The sequence below is a fragment of the Branchiostoma floridae genome, chromosome 14 (genome assembly GCF_000003815.2).
Source record: "Branchiostoma floridae strain S238N-H82 chromosome 14, Bfl_VNyyK, whole genome shotgun sequence".
NCBI lineage: Eukaryota > Metazoa > Chordata > Leptocardii > Amphioxiformes > Branchiostomatidae > Branchiostoma > Branchiostoma floridae.
In genome coordinates this window covers 13,430,030-13,454,420 of record NC_049992.1, presented here as the reverse complement: position 1 = coordinate 13,454,420, position 24,391 = coordinate 13,430,030, and the positions used below count along the sequence as shown (strand labels likewise).

At 43.3% G+C, this 24,391-nt stretch overlaps 2 protein-coding genes across 4 annotated transcripts; both read left to right on the top strand.

The window, feature by feature from the left end:
* The first annotated feature begins 7 nt into the window (after positions 1–7).
* LOC118430760 lies at positions 8–10,761 on the top strand. Of its 3 annotated transcripts, none has more exons than XM_035841778.1 (8): positions 8–142; positions 990–1,106; positions 1,529–1,589; positions 1,772–1,857; positions 2,305–2,436; positions 2,907–2,978; positions 9,906–9,977; positions 10,262–10,761. In XM_035841778.1, the coding sequence occupies exons 1-8, from the start codon at positions 23–25 to the stop codon at positions 10,274–10,276; spliced, it is 675 nt and encodes a 224-aa protein (XP_035697671.1). In that variant the 5' UTR covers positions 8–22; the 3' UTR covers positions 10,277–10,761. The 3 variants fall into 3 exon arrangements, with proteins under 3 accessions (XP_035697671.1, XP_035697670.1, XP_035697672.1); XM_035841777.1 differs by lacking the exons at positions 9,906–9,977; positions 10,262–10,761 and adding exons at positions 3,500–3,577; positions 3,981–4,910; XM_035841779.1 differs by lacking the exons at positions 9,906–9,977; positions 10,262–10,761 and adding exons at positions 3,500–3,577; positions 3,981–4,910 and having other exon boundaries at positions 29–201.
* A 1,882-nt stretch (positions 10,762–12,643) lies between these two features.
* Positions 12,644–24,320, top strand: LOC118430673. The gene is made up of 8 exons (XM_035841660.1): positions 12,644–12,821; positions 14,190–14,298; positions 22,330–22,384; positions 22,718–22,800; positions 23,235–23,351; positions 23,656–23,757; positions 23,947–24,036; positions 24,305–24,320. The coding sequence occupies exons 2-7, from the start codon at positions 14,224–14,226 to the stop codon at positions 24,028–24,030; spliced, it is 516 nt and encodes a 171-aa protein (XP_035697553.1). The 5' UTR covers positions 12,644–12,821; positions 14,190–14,223; the 3' UTR covers positions 24,031–24,036; positions 24,305–24,320.
* The last annotated feature ends 71 nt before the right edge of the window (positions 24,321–24,391 follow it).

Genomic DNA, 24,391 nt, shown 5'->3' with positions numbered 1-24,391 from the left:
AAAATGCTTTCGTCACGGAAAAATGCTGCACTTCCTACAACACGCACAAAACGCCTACGTCACTACAAGTGTTGGTGTTTACCGTGAAGAAGGACATATTCATCCACCTGTCCGACGACATACGGCCTTGGTCTGGTTGCAGGTAGGGTTTACCTTCCAAGACATCGTCAAGCTCTACTGAATACAGTTCTACTTTCCAAGGTATTTCTCCATACGTTATAAGCTAGAAAGTTAGAGTGTGTTATTAACGATAAAGCATCATGTTTACTCAGTAAATACGGATGGTTAAAGCCGGATAAACTGGCGATTCTATCAGGTTGTTCTCAATTAAGCGACACCTGTCGCTTCTGACCATGGACGAAATGTTTTTGTAATTGAGTGACAGCTGCAGCTGCCTCGCTGTTCGTCTCACTGTAATAGTGCAAAACAAGTCTTTTTCTTACCAAGTGGAGGTTCGTTTGGTTTGAAAATTTAAATGGAAAGTGTGTATGTAGTCTAATATTTCTACCAACGTCGTAAATGTGACAAAATTCCGAGTGAAGATCTGATCCACTTGCCACGTTGCCACACCCTTTATTGTGTCCATCGGAACGCAGGGCAGGTGACAGAAATAACACATTTCGGCTCCGGACATTTCGACTCCTGACATCTCTAGAGTTCATACGTACGACGTTGCCATGACTTAAGTGTAGATAACGTTGCGTATTAGGGACGTGAAAAGGCATACATACCCGTTATCGTTTGATACCTGTCATTGTATTTTGTTGTCATTTGCATGTGAATAGCTCCGTTTGTCAAGCTTAATTGGGATTTGTTGTTCACAATCATCAACCGTGAGTAATTGTGAGCCACACCCTGCGACGTTTCAGACCTCTGACTACAGTGGAACAGGTGTTACTGTACGACTCTGTATCTTATATCTTGTTACGGCTCTTAATGCTTGCCATTTTTACATTCGGCGCTTGAACCCCTCCCTGTTGTTTCTCCAGAAATACCAGACATACCAAGAGGGCGCTGTGAAACCAATCATGTGCTGCTGCCGGCTCCAATCCTGCTGTTGTTGCGCACTTCGTGAAGGGTCACTCGCTGTTGGGATCATCGATTTGGTAGATTCATATACCGTTTATATGTTATGAAAACCTGTCCTATTCACACGTGAAAGAGATGATGAGAAACACGAATTTAACGTTTAGTATCGTATTTATCATTTACGTAACATATAGTATTTATCAGTTTGTAGTAACTACGTTTCCTCCGATTTTGTATATACTTATTCAATGAATGTGACAACAAAATTCACAATATGAGCTGAAACCTGAGAGAACAAAAATCTGAATAACACAAAAAACACATGATTCGATTATGAAAATATAGTATATACTGCATGATTGAATGTTTATCTAAATCCACAAACATGGCGTAGTGTGAATTGGCAATGTATCGCGATTGCTGATTTATCATCTTTAACATCAGCACGTACCAGTATTTTGTAATAACATATAACCACATGATGGTTTTTACTTCACAGATCCTATCAGCGATAGGGATTGGCTTGCAAGTGTGGTCAATTGTGTCTACTGGCAGTGGAGGTAAAATGAATGCCAAATACTCTCATTGTCTTTCCACGATAAGCGTTAATGTCAGCTACACTGCTGAAACAACTACTCATATCAATTCACAGAACATGACTATTTTCAGTAAAATTCCACATCTAATTGTTGTTTTTCGTAAGATATATCTGGGTCATGTTTTTTATCATTTTACTTTCCAGTCATTAACCCCTATGTGTTCGGCAACATCGGTGTCTATGGCATCTCCATTGTATTCTCCATCATACTCATCTTCGGCGCTTTGAAGGTCAGTAATCACTTCATGCAAAGTGGAGTGTGGCAAAATAATGATGATTCCATTCTTCGCTTTTAGTTCACAATTGAAACAATGTGGTAGGCCGGTATGATACAGCATTTTGTGGTGGTTAACGTGTTACGTTTGTGGTCAAAAATTTACGGAGAAAACCGCAAACGTGAAACAATTTCGTTACCAGTATTAGATCTGTGCAAACAATTGTAAACAATTTTTCCTAAAGCTACGTTTCCTCCTTACCCTCGCCGGTGTTTTGCACTTTTAACAATTGTTAGGAATACTTTTAATCTGATTTGTACACGCTTGTTTCATCGTGATCAGTGGAAATATATACAATTTCTTCATACTGAGTAACAACAGAACAGCAATTGATATTTTTCAGTTCTTGTGCCTCTCGTAATGAGTTCCAATGTTGACTTCTCATCGTAATAAATGTTACAGAACAACGCCTGCTCGTGCCTTGCTTGGGTCATCTGGTCAAGCATCTGTTTGGCACTGGACATCGCCTTGTTGGTGTGGATCTGTGTGGGCACGTTCGTTCTTGTTGGCCTCACAGCAGGGTCTGGCTTAGGGGTGAGTAAGATTAACATAGCTCCCGAGTCTCTACAGAAGACACTCTGGAGCTATAATGTGACTCGTTACCAGGCTAGAATATGATACACTGTCACAGTAGTAATCTCCAGGCAGATGTTGGGAGAAAAATCTTAACGTTACGGGTTGTCCTTTCCGAAGTAAACAAACACACAGAATAACCACACTCTCTCAACATCATGCTTGTCAGTGGATATTCAGACCACATTGTGGTCTTGTAAAAACAACGCCTGATCCCTTATCATTTCAGCTCATACATAATTTATGTGGTTAATTTACCGTTATGACAAGAGAAGAGCCGTTTTTTTTATCATGTGCCGATTACCCAGAATTCTGTCTAAGCAATGTTTGTAAGTACCAAAAAAAGTGACACCCAAACTAGTACTATCTTCTTTACTACACACACCTTGATTGTTGTTTTATGTTGATCTGTCTACATTTTGTTTCCACAGGCCGTCATTGCCATCGGTCTTATCCCTGTATACATCACCATCGCCATCCTCGTTGTGCTTGTCATTTTCTTGGTAAGTCTTAGAGAAAGAACATCATTCATTACCTCCGTGAAAAGTGAGGTATTCTTTTAAAGTCTATTTGTTTGTTTATTTGTCTTGATGTGTGTTCAAGTTTGTTCGAGGGGGGGGGCTACACCACTTACTCATAAGCTACCACTCAAGCATCACAACTAAAGCATGTTCAGAACTGAGATATCAAGCCAAGACGTTCAACCGCAGTACCTTAATAAGCCGCTAGAGGGCGATAATCTAATCATTTGTAGGTCTCATCAAGACCTACGCATACTCACATACCAAATATCAGTACAGTCCATCCAGGAACTCTCGAGTTATGCTAATCTTCTACACACATACACACATACCCACAAACGCTACCCAAAACATAACCTTCTCCGCGAAGGTAAAAACTCACCGAGGTATGAGATTTTATATTTTTGCAACAAAAGAAGTATGTTATACACATCACAGTATCATACGGGTTCTACATCTATTTGTAGTTAAACAACTCACTTGCATGATTTATTGTGTTTCAGATCTACGGCATTATGGTCGTCAACTCTTTCCGTCAAGAACTTAACGAGGCTGCGGCTGGCTACCCCGCGTCTTACCCGGTACGATACGCCTTCAAGACTCCTTCTAGTTTTATTCTGACAATTAGTACAGCTAAGTCTTATCTCGTGTTGTTATTCCTCTACTTCAAAGTGTACGTGTATGACAGAACAGAGCACTGGTTTATTTGAGGCCGTTGTAAAACAAGAAAATAACGCAAGGGGCAAGTTACTTTATATTACACAAAACATTTCAAATCCGAGTCTTTTTCTGTGTGTCACATCAAGGAAGCATATATGTTCATTAGATGGCGAGGAAGTGACGTGGATTCCAAATTTGGGAATATGAACCTTTCTGACAATCTTTTTTTTAATTTGAAAATGCCAAGTTCGTCTGCAATACAAATGTATGTCACAATCCTTCGCTCTTTTTGTACTGTTAACATTTCCTGATTTACTTTTGCAGATGCAAGCCGTGTGAAGAGGAAAGGTCCCGACTTCCTTATGATTTTTGTCGGCCAATTGGCAGAATGAAGGAAGACGAGTGTGATCTTTTTCAGTCTCTCTCATTACCAATAACAAATGCATGCAACTTGGTATAATCCAGCAATCAATCGGTTTACAAATAATCGTGCTTTACAAGTCCTAACAAAGGGTGTATGATTTATAAAGGTGCCCTTACTTCCATGTCTTAACATGTAGAAAGTCACATGCTCGCGTCCTTAAGCCCCCTTTACAAATCAAGAATTTAGTTCGGCCGAGTTGTCAGCGATCGAGCTCTAAATTACGAGGAGGCATGACCCTGATGCCTACGAACAAATGGCAGAGTTTCTTCGTCGGCATCAGGGTCATACCTTATCGTAGTTTAGAGCTCGCTGACAACTCGGCCGAGCTAAATTCTTGATTTGTAAAGGGGGCTTTACGAATAATCTCTTAACAAGAGACGTATTATCTTACTTATGTGTCGTATATTACTAGTGGTTCACTAGTTAAACGCTACGTCAGTATACGATATAGATGGGTCTATCCAACATTCACGGAAGGTGAGGAAAATTCCAATTTGCACGTGTTAAGTGAGTTTGATAACTTGTGCGGTATTGACCTGTTGTGATCTGTCTGTTACACATGACCCTAAAACTGTGCACCGTTGAAAAGATGCGTTTGCTACAAACTATAAGCCTTGAATATGTGCTATGAAAGTCATACTATCATTCAATGTTCTTTAGTTAGTTTTTTTGCAAGCATTATGCTCGTCACTAGCACTTAACTTTCAATTTGGTTCTAGATATCGGTTTTTGCATTCAGTATTGAAATTCGGATAATCGATGATGATGATGCAAATCTCTTACTTCAACTGCTCGGTGGCAAATGCACGAATAAACACATTAACAAAAAAGTAGTGATGTCTTATCACTGGATTTACATGGCTTCCTGGATTTACATGATTTACATGGCTTCCTCTGGTACGTCTGTGGACAGGTTTAAGCTTAGGTAGAGATTAAGCGTTTGCGTTTACAGACTCTTAATATAAAATAGAACTTTATTGCACGACAATTGTACATGGTACAAAGTATGGCAACAACTATTACATAAAGTACAAAATAGAGGTATAGGATAAATATACGTGTCATTTTGGACTACTGCTGTTTCTACAGTGTTCATGGGTAGATCAATTTTTATCAAATCCCGTTACAGAAAAGAAATGCTGTGTTTGTGGGTTTCTAACTTAAGATAATCCTTAATTAAACGTAATTCGAGCTGTTAGGCTGCCCCCTCTGCACTTTTTACGTACACAAAATGCTTTCGTCACTGCAAAATGCTGTAACAAGTTCTACAACACGAACAAAATGCCTACGTCACTGCAAGTGTTCATGTCTACGTGACGAACATATCTATCAACCTGTTGGACGGCATACGTGACGACATTGGCCTGCTCGCAGGTAGGGTCTACCTTCCACGACATCGTCAAGCTCTACTGAACCCAGTTCTCCTTTCCAAGGTACTTCTCCATACGTCATTACCTAGAAACGCTAGTGCGTGTTACAAACGATCAAACATCAGGCTTTGCACCGTGAGTACGGTCGGTTAAATCCCGCAAAGCTGGCGGTTCTAGAGGGTGGTTCTCGATCTAGTCAATTAAGCGACATTAGCAGCTTCTGCACAAAATGTTATACTAATTGAGCGACAATTGCAGTTAGTACCTCGTTGTTCGTCTCACTGCAATAGTGAAAACCAACCGAAGTCTTTTTCTTACCAAGTGGCGGTTCGTTAAGTTTAAAAATGTAAAGGGAAAGTGTGTACTAGTATGTCGTCAACTATTTCTACCAACGTCATAAATCTGTGTGAAAATTTTCGTGTCGCCGCACCCTTCATTGTGTCCATCGGAGCCCGGGGCAGGGGACAGAAATAACACATATCGGCTCGATGTAGTGTTCATATGGACGATGTTGCCGTAACTTAAGTGACTTCCGTTATCGCTTGATATCTGGTAAATATTTGTTGTCTTTATATTTTGTTGTTGTAATTTGCATGCAAAGTGCTCGGTTTGTGGACGTTACTTTTTTGTTATTATCAGTCGTCAACCGTGAGTAATTGTGAGCTACACCCGTGACGTTGCATACCTGAATACAGTTGATCAGGTTTCACTTTATGTCTCTGTATTTTATGTCTTGTCTAGTCTCTTGCTTGCCATCTATACATTCGACGTTTGAAACCCTCACTTCTCCAGAAATTCCAGAGATACCAAGAGGGCGCTGTGAGACCAATCATGTGCTGCTGCCGGCTCCAATCCTGCTGTTGTTGCGCACTTCGTGAGGGGTCGCTCGCTGTTGGGATCATCGATTTGGTAGATTTACATACTGTCTTTCCATTTACGTAATTGCGATAGGTTATGAAGACCTGTTCTATTTACACATGAAAGAGATTATGAAATACAACAGTAGAAGCCAGTTAAGCCCCGGTCACAAAGCGCGTACGATTCCTTGCGATTCCTTCCGATGCGCAGGATAAGCGCAGTGCGTCGTAAGTCGGGGGAGAATCGGAAGCAATGGTTTAAGTATATAAAGCCGTGGTCACAAAGCGCGTAGTGCATCGTACGATGAGGTCATAAGAGCGTGCCTGCGTCAATCGCAGTGAATCATAGTAAATCGGGGAGCGTCGTATGGCGAAAAATAGAGCTGAAATGGATTTTGAACATGTTCAAAATTTCGCCATCGTCGTAAGATTTTATTTGCCCCCATAGCAGAGTTCATTACGGCAATTTTTGTCTACTGATGAGGTTATAGATTTATGATTTTTTAGCATGTTGTGATGGTTTCAGTTTTCCCTGATATTGTCGATATTGACGAAAAGGGGAAATATATCAGTCGCAACTGCCACAGTCGCAACCAGAGAACAGCGCGCACCGCACAGGTGATGCAGACAATTGTTTGATCGCTTCATGCACGTGAGTTTATAATTAGATCAAATCTCAGCTCTCGTCGGTCTTGGGTCAGTTTACCATAATCGTAATAACCATGGGGACAACTCGAACATAAAGGCAGGCTCTATGAGTCGGAAATACATATGATATAATGCTTATCATATGATTTTTGTATGATGGTATCTTTTTGTTGATAGCATATCATGATACGATCTTCGAAAGAGCCTGACACGTAGAGCCGGCAAGCAAGCCGAGATAACCATACCAGTACTCACACTTGATTTGAACTTTTGCTTGCAATACTCTTGTTGTCATGGTCTTTTTTAATTTATTTTTACAGTTAAAGATATTATAGGAAGGTATTTAACAGCTATGTCCACATTTTGTTGGTTAAAGAAGCACAAAAGCGGTCAGACGGCTATACAGAAGAGACACAAGTGAAAAATCGTGCGACGCTGAAAAAATTTTGAACACCATCCGATGCGTTGCGATGGCTTGCGATGCTTACGATTTTCTTGCGATGTACTGTGCTCATCGTACGATATGCGGAATAGTCCATCGTAAGGAATCGTACGCGCTTTGTGACCGGGGCTTTAATTGCACCACGGATAATCGCACACTTCTGTTGACTGCACGAAATCCCCAAATCCCGTTGTGGCGCGGTCCAGCTTAATAACTTCGCTTTGTTGCACGTTCGGATAATTGAACGAAATGCACTGGCAAATGGGGTGTGCAGTTAAGAGGCTTCTACTGTATACGAATCCAGCGTTTAGCATTTATCAATCTGTATTTCTAGCATCTATGTTTTATCCGAGTTGGTATATCTTTATTCAATTAATGACAACAAAATGCACAATATGAGCATGTACAATATTAATGCACAATATGTGCATATAGAACCTGTTAGAATAAAAATCCCAATAACACAAAAAACACTACATGAGTACGAAAATGTGACATACATACTGATTGAATGTTTTATCTAACTATAAGTATCCACAAACATGGAGTAGTATGAATTGGAATTATCAGGTACTGGTTCATAATCTTTGACATCAGCACGTACTAGCATTTTGTCATTGCATATGATATTTTTACTTCACAGATCCTGTCAGTGATAGGACTAGGCTTGCAAGTGTGGTCAATTGTGGCTTCTGGTGGTGCAGGTAAAATGAATCTTCCTTATGTGACATTCTGATTGTCTTTCCGAGATTGGCGTCAAGAATGTCAGCTACTGTCTAAACCGCCATAACAGCTACTCATATCAATCTACATAACTTGTGGCGATTGTTTGCAGTAAAATTCTACATCTAATTGTTGTTGGGTTCTTATAGACATATCTGAGTCATGTTTATCATTTTACCTTCCTTAGTGCTTTGCCCAGGGTACACCTGTTGGGTCTTTGCCAATGTGTTCGGCAACATCGCTAGCTATGGCATCTCCATTGTGTTCTCTATCGTACTCATCTTCGGTGCTTTGAAGGTTAGTAATTATAATGGCAAGTGGAGTGTGACAAAATGATGACAAGTCCATTTTTCGTTTTTAGTTCACGGTTGAGACAATGTGGTAGGGTGGTACACAACAGAACAAGCATTTTGAGATGGATTTTAAGTTCGCTTTCAAGAATTTAAGCGGCCTAAAACCACGAACATGAAACCACAGAGAACGTAATTATCTTTTGAACTTCGGCATCAGTATCATATTTCTATAAATATTGTATTTTGCGTTTGAAAATGTTTACCTTTCTCCCAAAGTTACGTTTTCTGAAGCTTCTTGCCGCTACGTCGGTCATCTGTACTTTTAACACTTGTTTTCACTACTTTTAAACTGATTTGTACATGTTTGTTTCATCATGATCAGTTGAAATATATACAATTTTCTTCATACCAACAGCGGAGCAGTAATTTATATTCTTAGTAAGCAATGTAGTTCTTGTGCCTCTCGTTATGATTTCCGATGTTGTACTCATCGTAATAAATATTACAGAACAACGCCTGCGCGTGCCTTGCTTGGGTCATCTGGTCAAGCATCTGTTTGGTACTGTACATCGCCCTGTTGGCGTGGACCTGTTTTGTTACGTTCTTTACTGTTGGTGTCACCGCAGGAACCGGCGCAGGAGTGAGTATGATACACGGTAGTAATCTCCTAGCAGATGTTGGGAGAGAAAGTCTTAACGTGTCCTTTCACAGAATAACCAGAAAACGTGACGATTAATACATATAATAATAACATTAGGTCGTAGGTGCAAATGTACAGTTCTTATCGATCAAAACTGTCATCAGCATACCAAATCAGTGTTCCTGTACATCCCTCACAACAACGTTTATGATTGGATACACAGACCACGGTGTAGTATTGTAAAAAAAAGGCCTGATGCCCTTATCATTTCAGGTCTACCGGTCATACATAATTGATGTGGTTAATGTACTGTTATGACAGAAGAAGAGCTTTTACCATGTACCATGTGCTGATTAGCCAGAACTGGCTTTGTCTAAGCAATGTTTAAAAAATACCGTCATGAAAAGAGTAAAGTGACACCCAGACTAGCACTATACTCTCCAGGCAGAGGCTGGGTTAGGTTGGACACAGCGAAAAAATATGACAAATTAGAAAGCCCGATAAAAATGACTAAAAAAACGTTGAAAAAAAAACAGTCAAAGCCTAACCTCTGCTTGGAGAGTAAGCACTATCCTCCTAACTACAATGTACATGCACCTTTGTTGTTTTAGGTTGATATACTAATCTGTCTACATCACCTTCCCACAGGGCATTGTTGCCATCATCTTTTTTCCTTTCTACATCACGATCGCCATCCTCGCCCTGACCGTCTTTTTCTTGGTAAGTCTTGTCTCGAGTTATGCTGGTCTTCTACCCGCAAACGTTACTCAAAAGATAGCCTTCTTTGCAAAGATAATGAGACGGGTTCTATTTGCAGTTAACGACTGACTTGCATGATTTAATGTGTTTCAGATCTACGGAATCATGGTCGTCAACTCCTTCCGTATGGAACTTAACGAGGATGGCTACCCCTCGTCTTACCCGGTACGTCACACATCTAAGACTCATTCAAGTTTTATTCAGTCTTAAGTATAGCTAAGTCTTATCCCGTGTTGTTATTTCTGTATATGACATTTAAATGAGCTACACATGTTTATCAGACAGTGAGGAAGTAGTATGGGTTCGAGATTGGGGAATATGAACCTGTCTGACAACCTTTTTTGATTTGAAAGTGCCAAGTTACGTCTACATACACTACAAGGGTTTGTCACAATCCTTCTGTCATTTTCATTTTGTTCTGTAAACATTTTCTGATTTACTCTTTGTAGATGCAAGCCGTGTGAAGAGGAGAGGCGCCAGCTTCCTCATGATGTTTGTCACTTCATTGACAGAATGAAGGAAAACATGCGTGTTTTTTTCAGTCCTGTAGATTACTAATAACAAATGCATGCAGTTTGGTACAATCTAGAATCAATCGATTTACGAATGATCGTGTTTTACAAGAGCTAGCAACGGTGTCCTTACTGACATGGGTCTTTACATGTAAAAGTCGCGTGCTTGCGTCTTTACAAAAAATCGTTGAACAAGAGACGTATTACCTTTCTGATCATATTACAGTTGTATTACTCATGATTCACGATCATTTAACGCTAAATCAGTGCACGTTTTGAATAGTAGCGCCTATCCAACAACGAAGGTGTGAGAAATCCCATTGCATGCGTGTTAAATGAGTTTAACAAATTGTGTACATGTAAGCATTGATCTAACAAACGTTAAACTGTATTGACAACATTGAGAAGATATGCTTGCTATAAACTATAAGCTTTAACTATGAAAATCATTCAATGTTTTGTAACCATATTTATGCATGAAATTTCGTCACTAGTGTGTCAATTTGGTTCTGGATATCTATGTCGGTGTTTGCATTCATTATTGAAATTCGGATAATGATGCAAACCTCTCACTTACTTCAACTGTTCGGTGGCAAATGCTATCCTGCACGAATAAAAACATAACCAAGAAGTAGTGGTGTCTGATCATAGTGAATGGTGTTAACGATTATTGCGTTTCGTATAAGTAATTCTATATGTAGCTCATACGCTTATTTCACTTCTATTGAGATTCTTTTTCTAATGGGCTGAGACTAGCATGTTCTATCAAGGAGCTTTTATCAGCTTGTAAGCGGTTGGTTCTGTAACCGCGCCGTAATTACGATAAAAGCTCCTTGGTTCTATGTGTAATATACGTGAAGAACAGTATTAGTGTTTGTTGTCTTGTATTAATTTTTTTTTTTTCTATTTTTGCTTTTGGACAGACGAGGACGATGTGGCACTGCACTCAAGTTTTTGTAACTTATATTATCAATGCCACATACACGGTATAGACAGAAGGAAAGTCGTGTAAAGTGCCTTTCCCAAGGGCACAACGTCGGGGGCACGGTGGGAATCGAACTCAGGACCCATAGATTCCGAGCCGAAAGCTCTACCAGTTACGCCACGCCTGACTGTATTAATTACGGCGCGGTTACATCGTCGTAGGCTATGCCTTTCACACAATTTTATGTCACTGCATTTTCAAGCAAGCCATGCTATAACCGACCGCTTACAAGGATCTAAGACAGCAACTAACCTTTGCAAGAAATACGAAAAGACTATTCCAAGAATGCCATACAGAACGTATGCGATAGTGTGACATTTGTTCGTATTTGATTGCTTCTTCTGAAAATGGCCTAGAGCCACGAGACACAGTGAGGGTAAAGAGCGATGAAAGCAAAAAGAAGTTGAGACAAAATGACCCGACTCAGCGAGCAACTCATAACCTTTGTTTTCGGACAAGGATTACCTTCTATGGGGGGCACTTACATCCGATTATAGGCGAACTGGTAATACAAATGCTTCTTTTCTTTTTCTTTCAGTGCTGTTGTGCATAAAACCTTTACAGGCAGTTGTGAATAGGAAAATAACCCACCGGGACAAATCTACGCGCCCAGATTTAATCCACCGACATTCCACTCCATAGTTGTTAATGGTTTGTCCCTTAATGTGATAGGTATTGGGTTACCTGACACCTGAAGACGACCTGTGACGCATGAGAACCCGCCATTGTTCTCTCAAAACATTGACACTTCAAGGAACCACCTAACATTTCAGTAACCGTCCACACACTTGTTTTTGCTAAAGCTTTTCCGTTAGCATTTGCGCGACCTCGCAAAATTATTGGGAGATAAGATAGTAGTAGTTAAGATAGGAATAAAAAGGAAAGATTTTAGAGTTTGTTTTTCGTTGTTGAGACAGTTTCGGCCCTGGAGGCAGACATGCCCAATCATACTTGCTCAACCGCATTCCAAGGCCTGAGCGCCACGGTTCGACGCTTCAGTACCCACAGGTAAATAGGCGCATATTCGCCACGCAGGATTCGTACCTGGTTGTGGCGTTACTATTAAAGATACGCACATGGGCTCAACATGCAGGAAAAACACGATTTTTTTTGTAGTCAGTTCTGTTGTTACTATCAATAAAGTAATGTGACAGCCAATTTGGCCACATTACTAGTTATAGATACTGTTCTTATGTCTTACACATCATGAGCCGAAATAGATGGCATTGAAAACACTCTGGCACAAAAAAAAAAACACTATGAACGCTTCTTTTCTGCAGATGTGTTGTGCTTTGCCTGATCAATACAAAAGAAAGCCACTTGTTTATAGAAAACATTCTCCGTCTGAATAAATTCAAATCGCCCGGAGGCATTCGCGCGGCGAGGTCATCTGTGGTGCAACCTAGCCGCCACCCCCTTACATTTACATACTGGATCGTCCTGTCATCGGATTAAGCGTTCGTACCTGGAGAGACTACTTCGCGCAACAATCTGTGGATTTTCAAACCTCAGGTACGTACAAACGGCTGTTTTCTGGTCCAAACTACAAACGTATGTTTTGTGTGTCGTTTTCTAGACGCTAAGTTGCTAAGTAGAATGGTCCCAAACGGTGTTCTAGTCGCTACACACCTGTGTGAAGGAACAATACTTGATGATGTTTATCAACCGTCTAACCGTCAGTGTCCGGTCTTACGGGAGTATTTGTCTGACGATTTCTGCGAATCTTAGTCTGTTAGAGAATCCCGTCCTCAACACCATTTTTAAATTTTGAACTCATAGACACCATATGAGGCGTTCAAGATATGGGGAGGGAGGGTAGTAGTTTTCTACCTACGTCGTTAGATTTTCAGGTGTTGTTTTGCCCCTAGCGTGTGATTTGGGTGGGAACTTCCGGAGGGTCAAAACACACACAGTTGTAGAGCTAATCTCTGCTCTTCTTTAAAAGCAAAACAACGACATATTCTCTTTCCCATCCCCCAGAATCTGACGTATCTAATGACCTATTGTTGATTTTGAAGCCATCGGGTTTGACGGTTTTCTTTGCGTGTGTTTTTTGGGAACTCATGAATAATACATGATTGATTACGCGCCGTACCTGGCTGTGGGAGGGGAGATCCATTTGATACACATGAAAGAATGCTAGGACAGAAGAATCTGCTGACAAGGCCTGCAAATAAAAGAAATTGTCTAATACTCGGTATACTAAACTTTCTAAAACGACGCTTGATGTGGTGTTAGTGCTCTCAGTATAGTATATAACGTCACTATATACCTAAATTTCGTCTTTCACTGCTTCGTTTACATGCAGAGTCGTTTGCCCTGAGGGAGTGAATAGTTGCTTGCCCGACTCAAAACTGGTAACAGACTAATCAAGGACTTTTGAATGTCCTCGGAAAAAAGCAACAAAATGTATCTCCTGCATAGTGACCTTACTTAACTGAAAGAAGTTCGATCAAAACAGCTTTCGGTTGTTGTTATTGTATTGATTTTACAGTTGGAGCACGCAAAATGGCTGACCACAGTATGTGTCGGACGAAGGATTTAGTTTCATGTGAAGATCGAGGCAAATTGCAACCCAAACTGCAAAATTAGAACTTGACATAAACTGCTCTTTTCAATGTCTCTGATTTTGTGGTGAGGAGAGGTTGATATGAAAGTAGAAATGATCAAATAACTTTTCAGCATTTGCCGGAGACAAGTGACATGAGAAATACTAGTAGATAATGAATTCCAATCTCTTCTAGGGGAATTCTGAATTCCCCTGGATATACATACATTATCTTAGGGTGGTGATGGTTAATCTCAAAGGTCCAGTATGTCCATGTTGTAAAACCAGAACATGTTGTCTACTCGCACCCACCTGTTAACGATTCTTTTCAGTATCTCGAGCTGCCGCTAGGAGGCGCTGTCAATCATGGAAGGCCGAACGATGTGCTGCGGTCTGCTGAGTCTTCGGGCCGGGGCATTCTGGGTAGCGATTGTCTACACGGTAAGGAACTGTTTCAAAGTATTTTTGTTTTTCTTTGCTTTTGTGTGTAAACGGGGCCAGCCCGTTTAGACTAAGTAGTTTGTATCCTAGGCTAGAGTGACAGTAATTAGCTAATGTGCCTAGCAACGCCCGGACTCCTCTCAGTACTCTGATATCCTCCGTCAGCTGGCCGAAGAAGGCCCATTGTGGGAGATCGGATAACCACTGCAATTAAGCTAGCCGGCACTGGCCGCAGAGGTCAAATACCAGGGTTAATAGGAAAGGGGTTAAGGAACTTTGTGAATAACGGACAAACGCACGCAGAACTTGTTACCAAAAGTGTTAGGATAACTATTGAATGTTGACTATGTGACCGACGTTGTTGACTAATACTAGTAGTAGCGCTAGTCTCGACTTTGACTTAAGATGGCCCAACATTGTAACTCGACCGGAGCCGTTTGATTGACACCTTCGCCTGGGATCCCACGTCCGATATCTCGGTCACTGTGAATGGAATGTACAGAGTCCCGGACCGGCTGGAAGATGAGTTGATGTATAGCTTAGTAACCACGCCGGATCCCTAGTTACCGATCGATGATGTAACCGACATAGAAAACTCCAATGTTAGCGAAACTACGGGACGTTTCCCGTTGAAACATGACAGAATTGTTGTGAGAAGTTGTACTCATAGTTTAGGATAGCAATGGCGACTGACAGAAGTCGGATTCGAATGTTAATAAGATTTCTTTGTGATGTACAGTGTTCTAGAGTGTCAGAATACCTGTTGCTCCTTCCCTCTCTCAGAGTTGGTACGGTCCAGAAAGTTTGACAGCTGCATTCGAACTTGCATTGTAAAGTTTTGGCCGGTTGTGCCCAAAGCAGTTCCAAGGGGGTGAGTAGCCCGAGGGCTGACCGAGGCATAAGTTCACGACCCCTCCGGTCTGACCCTCAGGTGAAGCCTCCGAGGAGCTTTTTAATATGAAATTTACTGGTTTTCTTACGCTTTGCCATTCAATGTCACTTGAGTTCCGGACTTTTGAGAAGTTATTAGTCCACATTTACATGTTTCCTGGGCCAATCAGATTCCAAAGATTCGCATAAGATTAGCCGTATTTGGTCTTGGCCCAACCAAAAATTTAGAAGATAAAAAGGAGACACTCGATTCGGAGAGGGCAGTTTCGTGCCGTAGCAGTCGTTTCGTGCCGAGAAAGGTAGCGGCCTCGGGCCGTGGCAGTTTTGCCACGTGCCGAAAGAAGTTGTGGAAAGATCTGGAAAGTTTGGACTTCAGTGACAGAAAGTAGGATCTGGACTTTGCCAACTGAGAGCGAAGAGTACTTCTGATTGTTACCACCGACGGCCATCACCAGTTGAGTTGTGAATAAAGTCGATCTCGAGAGAACTTGAACTTCGCCTTGCCTCAATCACTACGGACATCACAGCAGGGTCCAGGCTAAGTCTTGGCACTCTCACATCTGGCGCTGCGAGCAGGACGATCCGGAAAAAAGTCGCTGGGAAACACCATCGGACCTCAAGTTCAAGTGGACGGGAGGAAAGAACGACTTTAACAAAGGAGAACGCCGTGCAAGAAGATCAACCCCGAAACTGCGAAGAATGGCGGGACAGTGCGGTGGACTGGAAGGGAAGGGCACGGCGAAGCCCCATGGGCAAAGCTGATTTGGACGAGAGGTGGGTAGTACTGTTGTTTATGGACAGACCCACGTTGCACGGCTTTTACCCGGTCATAGTTAATAGTGTTTTGATAGATTTGACAACAGAAACGAGCGAGAAAATGGAGAGAGAAATCAGTGCCCTTGTTAGATTGTCGTTTGCTTTGATGGTACTTGTGGGAACGGGAACTTCGACAGGGACCCGGGGGCAGGCTACGTCCAGTCGGTGTAGCCGGAGGGACGTGCCGAGTCCAAGTCCTAGAGTAGGGGGTCCGGGATACCCACCAAACAGAGATAGATCCCCGAACCGGTATGGAAAAGGCGCACACGCCACTTGTTGTCGAGACGTCAACGCTGACGCTCGGGCACTAGATGTCTTCCAAATACGGAAGGTCGTCGGAGTGGTGCCCTAGTGATCCGTGTTGATAATTGTCTCTGTTTTTTTAGGATGGATAGATTGACCCACGGCACGGTTAAGGATTAACGAGTAATGGAAACCCTTTTGATTTTGGCATGGATATGCAAACTGTTGAAATGTGAAAAGTGATGATATGGGAATATGATAGTATTAAGTTGAGTTTTTGGCTCCGGAGCGCCGGCGGTCGTAGTCGGTTGTGTGATTGCGTCAAGTTCGCAAGTCCGCTTCCGCCAAAATTATGTCAGAGAGAGATATGTTGATGATGTAGTAGTTAGATACCTCAGGTGTACCTCGGGACGGCTGTCCCGGTGCACACCTCGGGCTTCTTGGTGGGTCAGCCCGGCTAGTATTGCGTGTAGGCATCCAAATCGGACTCGTGCAAACTGGCAGGTTGGTTCCCAGGTTGTCAGGGGAGGGGCAGTTGTTCGGCTGGTAGGGCACGCTGGGACGGGCTGAAGGCAGCCGTGATATTGTGTAGATTAGAGTGATGTTGTGGCATGGAAGCCAAGGTTGACGGGCGCCCCTTCATGACGTTTGGCTCGCCGCTGCTGCTCATGGGTGGACTCACCAAACCGGTCACCACTCGCCGTACGAAGTTGTGCAATCCAACACCCAAACGGGCGGGTTGCAGGCTGACTACATCGTGGTGGCAGCGTCGGCCAAGCGGGGGTTCGAGGAGTCTGTCCCCTGAGAAGTTTTGAGTAGACGCAGGACGCGTCCGGAAATTCAGTTTTGATGTTGTTTTATGGAAATTAGGGATGAAGGGAAGGAGGATGAGATGGAAAGGTACCCTTTGTGACAGTTTTCCTTTCGCGACGCTTGATCTGCTACTTCACTCGCAGTGCTCAGTTGTGTAACCCAAAACCCAAACGGGCGGGATTCAGGCGAAACGCGTCGTGGTGACAAGGGCGATCAAGCGGGGATTACTGTCACATCGGAGTTGATTGGTAGATGAACGCGTGGACCCAGCAAAAGGGGCGCGTTGGAAATGTTAGGATAAATTGTTGTGATAACCTGAGACGGTGGATGAAGTAGAGTAGAGTTGGTAACGTGATACGTCCGCGGACCCTGAGGTTGAACAAGGTGCCCCGCTGGATGAAATAGGCTAAGGATAGGTTAAGGATTAGAATTAGCTCGGTACAGAAAGTACCGCGAAACGGTTCTCCGACATATGTTGGACAGAAGATGTCAACAGACATGAATCCAGTGTGATGGTTTCATATTGTGTTTGGAGATACCAGAATTCTCTTAAATTGTAACTCTCGACACAGGGTCGTATGAGTGCTTCTCCGCCCATCCACCTGGGGAAAGGATTGATTTGATAGTACTAGTGATAATGATAAGGATAAGTTAAGGTGAAAATTTAGTGTAAGATGTGTTAGGTGAATAAGGTAGAAGACCGGGTTAGGGCTTGTGTATGCGTGTGTCTGTTTCAGTACTGCAGGACTACCACCCAACGGCCTGGCCAACCGGACATACCGGCTCCTTCGATTCAGCTCAGCTATACGAGACGTTCCGAGCCAGCGTGGCCAAGACTAAGTTCTCCTACGGCACAAGGCTGGGCACTGGAAGTTCCTTCTACCCACTACAAGGTCCAAAAGCAGACCATCCCGTTGAATTCTCCAAGTCCAACACCAGGCAGGCTGCTGGACTTCATCGACAAGGGAGTGATCAGCATAAAGAAGCTGAAGAACCTGATCCTGGACGACGGCTGACAGTATGTTGGACATGGGCTTGAGTCAGAGATCTGCAGGCTGGTGGAGACAGCTTCCTGGGACATGCCACGCAAGGGTGACAGATAGACCCTGGTGTTCAGCGCGACCTTCCCGGAGGAGACCCAGAAGCTTGCGCAAGACTTCCTGGAGGACTACATCTTTCTGACCACCGGCCGTGTGGGCGGAGCAAGTACCGACGCGGAGAAAATCTCCGACAACCGAGAAACTTAGGCCGGAAACGTGTGCTGGCGTCGACGTGGCGGAGACTTAGAGGAATGCTGATTTCTCGGACAATGACTAGTCTCGTTCGGACGCAGTCGCGACCATGGAAAGACGATGACGTCAATCATGTGATGCAGTCCGGGGACGTCAACAGCCTGCTGCGGTCGCAAGCGATGGGGTGTCGTGGAACATTGATACATCATCATTTCTACTCCTCCCCGCGTCCGCCTTCGGGCCGTCTCCCAGCGATCTCTCGCCGGACACTTTCTCCACTGTGGTACTTCCAGACGATATGGAACCGCTGGAAAATCCGCTTCTCTGCTTCTCCCCGCTCCAGTCCTTAGGCGAGACTCCTTACGCCACCGAACTTTTCCGTATTGGCGTAACCGTTCTACCGCCGACAACCTCCCCAGTCTGCCATGGTACCAGTCTGTCTCCGGAGCTGCCACCAACGTTCGTCGTGAATCGTTAGCTTCGCGTCGGTGGAATTCCCCCTGGATGGACATCGTATAGAGACCAACCCCGCCAGAACGGTCGAAACGGGGTATGATCTTGTTCTCGGAGAACTAGTGAGGACGCAGAGCCCATGGATTACGTAGCTGAACCCATGGATTACGAAGCAGAACACTGTTCCTGACGTAATGAACGCTATTCCTGACAAGGATCCCGTCATGAACGTTGAACCTGTGCAGAGTACTCGAGGCCTGGAGACGACGAGAGCCAGCCTCCGAAAACGAACTGTGAAACAAAAAGACATTCCGTGACGTAACCATTAGGGTAAGGTTAAGATAGGATAGGGTAAGGTTAAGATAGGATAGAGTAGGGTTAAGATAGGATTAAGGTAAGGATAGGAAATGTGTAAGTGATGTATGTGTTTTGACACGCGGTCAATGACCGAGACGAAGTAGTAATGACTAGATTTGTGATTGATGGTAACAAGCGAAGCGTGCGGTAGTCCTGATAAGATAGTTAATAGTCGGGTAATCGGGTCAGGATGGGTGGCCCCAAGGAGGTAGCGTCCTTGCCTTGATGAAAGCGCTGAGTTAATGCCCATGGAGAGGTGAGGGGTTTAGATAAGTTATAGCCGGGGAGCTCCCGCTAGGCTCGCAGTAGACCCTTGGAGAAGGTCACCGGGGTGGTTGTACACAGCACCCACTGTTGTGTTTGCAGTACGAATTGTTATTGTAGCGGGTCAGTGCCACTTTGCCTTGGTAGAGGCGATTACAAAATAATTAGCGGTTTGTTGCAGTCCCAGTTCCGGATGATGTTGTTTCTATCGGGGCTCCCTTACGCAAAATTATTTCTAACAAAGGGAATGGAGAACTCCTGTAATAGAATTCTCCATTTGTGCCAATGTCGGCGCCCGTAACCGTTAGGAGTGCTTCAGTTCATACCCTTTAGGAACTGCGGCACTTGTTGTTCTTCCGCCCATTCTAGAGGCGAACGTGATATCGAAAGGTTCGAATCATCGAAAGTTGCCATGTCTGGGTCACTGAACCCCAGCCAAAGCGGAAGGAAATAAATGAATCTGTCTCATACAAATTTTCCAGGTTCAGCAGCACGACTGTTCGACCCTAATTGAGTGTTCCAACGAAATCCGCTAGTTATTCAGGCCAGCTTGAGTCCTTTTTGTCCTGTCCATGATGTTGACAGTTTGTTTGGATGTTTTACAGCAACCATTAGTCACATCTCCTTTGGTATGTGTGTCCTTGGAGGCAAGTGCGGTCTCAAGCTGCACCTTCTTCCTCTTTAGTGATGTTTTCTACAGCAAGGGTCAGTTATGGGACGAATGTTTTAAGCCCTTTATGAACTGTACCTCTGCCGCTCCTGCATACGTTGAAAATTGATACAGGCAGTGACACGTGGTTCGACGTCGTCACCCCTGACACCAGAAAGTCACGCCCGAATGGCTGACTCGTACCGCATGTCTGGTGTCCCGTCTACTGGTCGTGGAGATCATCTCCGTAGTTAATTGTCGCTAAGGGTGGTCCAGGTGAATTTAGTAAATGAGTAGTTACTGAAGTCCGAGTTTTCGACTGGTACCTACGGCCACACCCGTAGCCGTTGGAAGTGCTAGCAGCGATAGGGCGGAGAATGGTTGTTCTCCTTGTACCTCCTGTCTGGTGTACCGTCCTTCTCGAGAGAATCCCACGGGGTCATCCCCGCAAAGCTCTTGCACGAATGAGTGTAATGGCAGCAGTGACAGTACGTTTATTGCAGAGATCCTTTTCTGTTTGAGAAAACGACAGCCTCCACAGTTTATTGCCATTCGGAGGTGAAGAAACAATAGTGACACAGGGGGTAGGAAAAGGATGTACTGATGCCAGAGTGTGCGTTCCGAATAAGATAGTTAAGGAGAGTCATTGCAAGGGGTAGCAGATATTGGATGTGCCTTGATAATCGGTACCCATTTGTCCCCCGAAAGTAACGTCCGCTACGCCGGGGACGGCGCAGGTTTTAAGTGGGGGTGTGTAAACGGGGCCAGCCCGTTTAGACTAAGTAGTTTGTATCCTAGGCTAGAGTGACAGTAATTAGCTAATGTGCCTAGCAACGCCCGGACTCCTCTCAGTACTCTGATATCCTCCGTCAGCTGGCCGAAGAAGGCCCATTGTGGGAGATCGGATAACCACTGCAATTAAGCTAGCCGGCACTGGCCGCAGAGGTCAAATACCAGGGTTAATAGGAAAGGGGTTAAGGAACTTTGTGAATAACGGACAAACGCACGCAGAACTTGTTACCAAAAGTGTTAGGATAACTATTGAATGTTGACTATGTGACCGACGTTGTTGACTAATACTAGTAGTAGCGCTAGTCTCGACTTTGACTTAAGATGGCCCAACATTGTAACTCGACCGGAGCCGTTTGATTGACACCTTCGCCTGGGATCCCACGTCCGATATCTCGGTCACTGTGAATGGAATGTACAGAGTCCCGGACCGGCTGGAAGATGAGTTGATGTATAGCTTAGTAACCACGCCGGATCCCTAGTTACCGATCGATGATGTAACCGACATAGAAAACTCCAATGTTAGCGAAACTACGGGACGTTTCCCGTTGAAACATGACAGAATTGTTGTGAGAAGTTGTACTCATAGTTTAGGATAGCAATGGCGACTGACAGAAGTCGGATTCGAATGTTAATAAGATTTCTTTGTGATGTACAGTGTTCTAGAGTGTCAGAATACCTGTTGCTCCTTCCCTCTCTCAGAGTTGGTACGGTCCAGAAAGTTTGACAGCTGCATTCGAACTTGCATTGTAAAGTTTTGGCCGGTTGTGCCCAAAGCAGTTCCAAGGGGGTGAGTAGCCCGAGGGCTGACCGAGGCATAAGTTCACGACCCCTCCGGTCTGACCCTCAGGTGAAGCCTCCGAGGAGCTTTTTAATATGAAATTTACTGGTTTTCTTACGCTTTGCCATTCAATGTCACTTGAGTTCCGGACTTTTGAGAAGTTATTAGTCCACATTTACATGTTTCCTGGGCCAATCAGATTCCAAAGATTCGCATAAGATTAGCCGTATTTGGTCTTGGCCCAACCCAAAATTTAGAAGATAAAAAGGAGACACTCGATTCGGAGAGGGCAGTTTCGTGCCGTAGCAGTCGTTTCGTGCCGAGAAAGGTAGCGGCCTCGGGCCGTGGCAGTTTTGCCACGTGCCGAAAGAAGTTGTGGAAAGATCTGGAAAGTTTGGACTTCAGTGACAGAAAGTAGGATCTGGACTTTGCCAACTGAGAGCGAAGAGTACTTCTGATTGTTACCACCGACGGCCATCACCAGTTGAGTTGTGAATAAAGTCGATCTCGAGAGAACTTGAACTTCGCCTTGCCTCAATCACTACGGACATCACAGCAGGGTCCAGGCTAAGTCTTGGCACTCTCACATGTGCACTTAATTGACAACAGAACCATACGTTCTTCATAAATCAATAAATAATCTAAATCGCAATATTTCTTATCCTAAATGAAATACAATTATAGAAATCTAATTTGGTTGCTTTCTGTTGTTCTTTATTCACATTGACTTCATTTGCACTCAGGTCTTGACACTCCTGAACCTAGCTTACTGGGTAACTTACCTGGTTCACCTCGGAGGTAAGAATCTAACTTTCTCAGGTCTATGCCCATGTGTCTGCCCCCTACGAAAAACACTAAAGCGAAAAAAAAACTTTACAAGAAAATATCTCTTCAAAATACGCTAGATCTGAGAAAGCTATCTTTTTTAAGACGAATTTATAACGGTTTATGTTTACTCTCAATATGATACCGATGTACATTGCTTCTTACTTGAGTTGACTTTTGAGATGATGAAGTATCTTTCGTTGTAAGGTGAATATATAAGGTTCCATGTGTACTTCCAATGTGATAACACTATAACTTACATTGCTTTGTACATGGTTGTCATTACCAAACCTCCCACCTCCCCAGCTGACGGTATGAGTGGTGTAGGCGTGGCGTTCACCATTCTCGGCACCATCTTCTGTTTCCTGCTACTTATTGGACTGTGTACGGTAAGTAACCTGCTATATACATGTACTGTGTACTGTAAGTAACCTGCTATATACATGTACCGTAGCGTTACAGCCTTATGAACACGTTGTATATTTATAGCAGCCTTGAAAGGTTTCGTATTTCCTACCTCACGGTCAGGAAATACGAAATCATAAACCTTGGCTAAACATTCACTTTGCTTCATGCCTCTGCCAGGATGTTATTCTTACCATGTTACTCTTAAACACTAAGTGTTATTGAATATGATAGTATATCGCCATGAGTTGTTTCTTCTTCTAGAAGACATTCCCGAAATTTAAAAAAAAAAAACTTGATCCGAACAGGCCTGAATCAAGCAGTACTGATACCATTAGTTCATCCCCTATAGCTAGCTGAGAAGTGAATGTCTGTAGCTTGATAAACATTTCGTCGTCCATGTCTTCCTTCTCTACAGTATAAGACCGGGCTGTGTATGGCGTGGATGGGCGTGGCTGCCGTCAACCTGGTGGCAGACTTCGTGGTCTCCATTTTGCTGACTCACTTCGTGGTCTGGTGGCCGTTCTGGTATGAGGTAAGGGTGTGAAGTTCTTATACACACTACTGCAATTTGCATCTGCAACATTCAAGATCGTTATAACATTTATCAGTCAGAACATATGGTAAAAGTTACAGAGAGACCATTGAATCATATTGTATTACACGATGATAGTCACTGATTAAAGTTTTCTTCTTTGTGCTCACGATTTGAATACTGCAATAAATGCACCAGTAATTAACTTGTGTGCAAGCAATGATGTCGGGAATATCCATCCTTCTAAGGAAACAATTTGTTTTTGCTTTCTAACCACAAAAAATGTTCGTGTATAACATTACAGAAAGGTATCGAGCAGGCGTTCCCCGGTCCGATCTACGGTCTGCAGCGTTGGATGTACCTGTTTCCCAAATGGCTCATCCTGTTTCTCTCAGTGGTCTTCCTGGTAAGTGTCGTTTACAGCAACGGAAGAAATATTACAAGCGTCTCCTACATTCTGTATGTATGTAAACAATGAAGAATAGATACATCGATCAACGTTGCTTTTAGAGAAAGAACCATTGGAGTGTGTATCCATCAAAACATGATGTATGATGTACAGATAAATGTATCAAACCCTGCCGATGCTTTACAGATCTACGGTGCAATCGTGATCACATCTCACGGCAAAGAAATGAACACGAAGACGTACAAGCCGAGGGGTAACTCACGTGCATGAGGGGAGGTAAGTACAGCAGGGGTCATCCACTTATATGGGGTGGGGTAAGCGAATAAAAGCATTCAATGGTGCAAACAAAATCTACTTTTGCTTAATCGTTCTCTAGGAAGGTCAGGGTTTTATGAATTTGTATTTTGTCTCAAAAAGCGTTATTCAAGTCGCTGGTATGGAATAATCGTGACTGCATATTCTACATTGGAACGTTACTAGAATGCAACATTTAGTGTATCATATTTTTTTCTTTGGAATAACATATCTTTTCCTTTTGTTTCAGTCCTGATCAAATATGCGCAAGGAAATAGCCTTGTTCAAACAGCGAGAGCGATCAACTTGTCCACACTAACATACAAATGTGCTGGTA

Coding starts and splice junctions, on each gene's coding strand:
- LOC118430760 (XM_035841777.1), top strand. CDS start 23: ATGCTGCACTTCCTACAACACGCACAAAACGCCTACGTCACTACAAGT. Junction 143..989: donor CGGCCTTGGTCTGGTTGCAG/GTAGGGTTTACC, acceptor TTGTTTCTCCAG/AAATACCAGACATACCAAGA. Junction 1,590..1,771: donor TGTGTCTACTGGCAGTGGAG/GTAAAATGAATG, acceptor TTTACTTTCCAG/TCATTAACCCCTATGTGTTC.
- LOC118430673 (XM_035841660.1), top strand. CDS start 14,224: ATGGAAGGCCGAACGATGTGCTGCGGTCTGCTGAGTCTTCGGGCCGGG. Junction 14,299..22,329: donor GGGTAGCGATTGTCTACACG/GTAAGGAACTGT, acceptor ATTTGCACTCAG/GTCTTGACACTCCTGAACCT. Junction 22,801..23,234: donor TACTTATTGGACTGTGTACG/GTAAGTAACCTG, acceptor CCTTCTCTACAG/TATAAGACCGGGCTGTGTAT.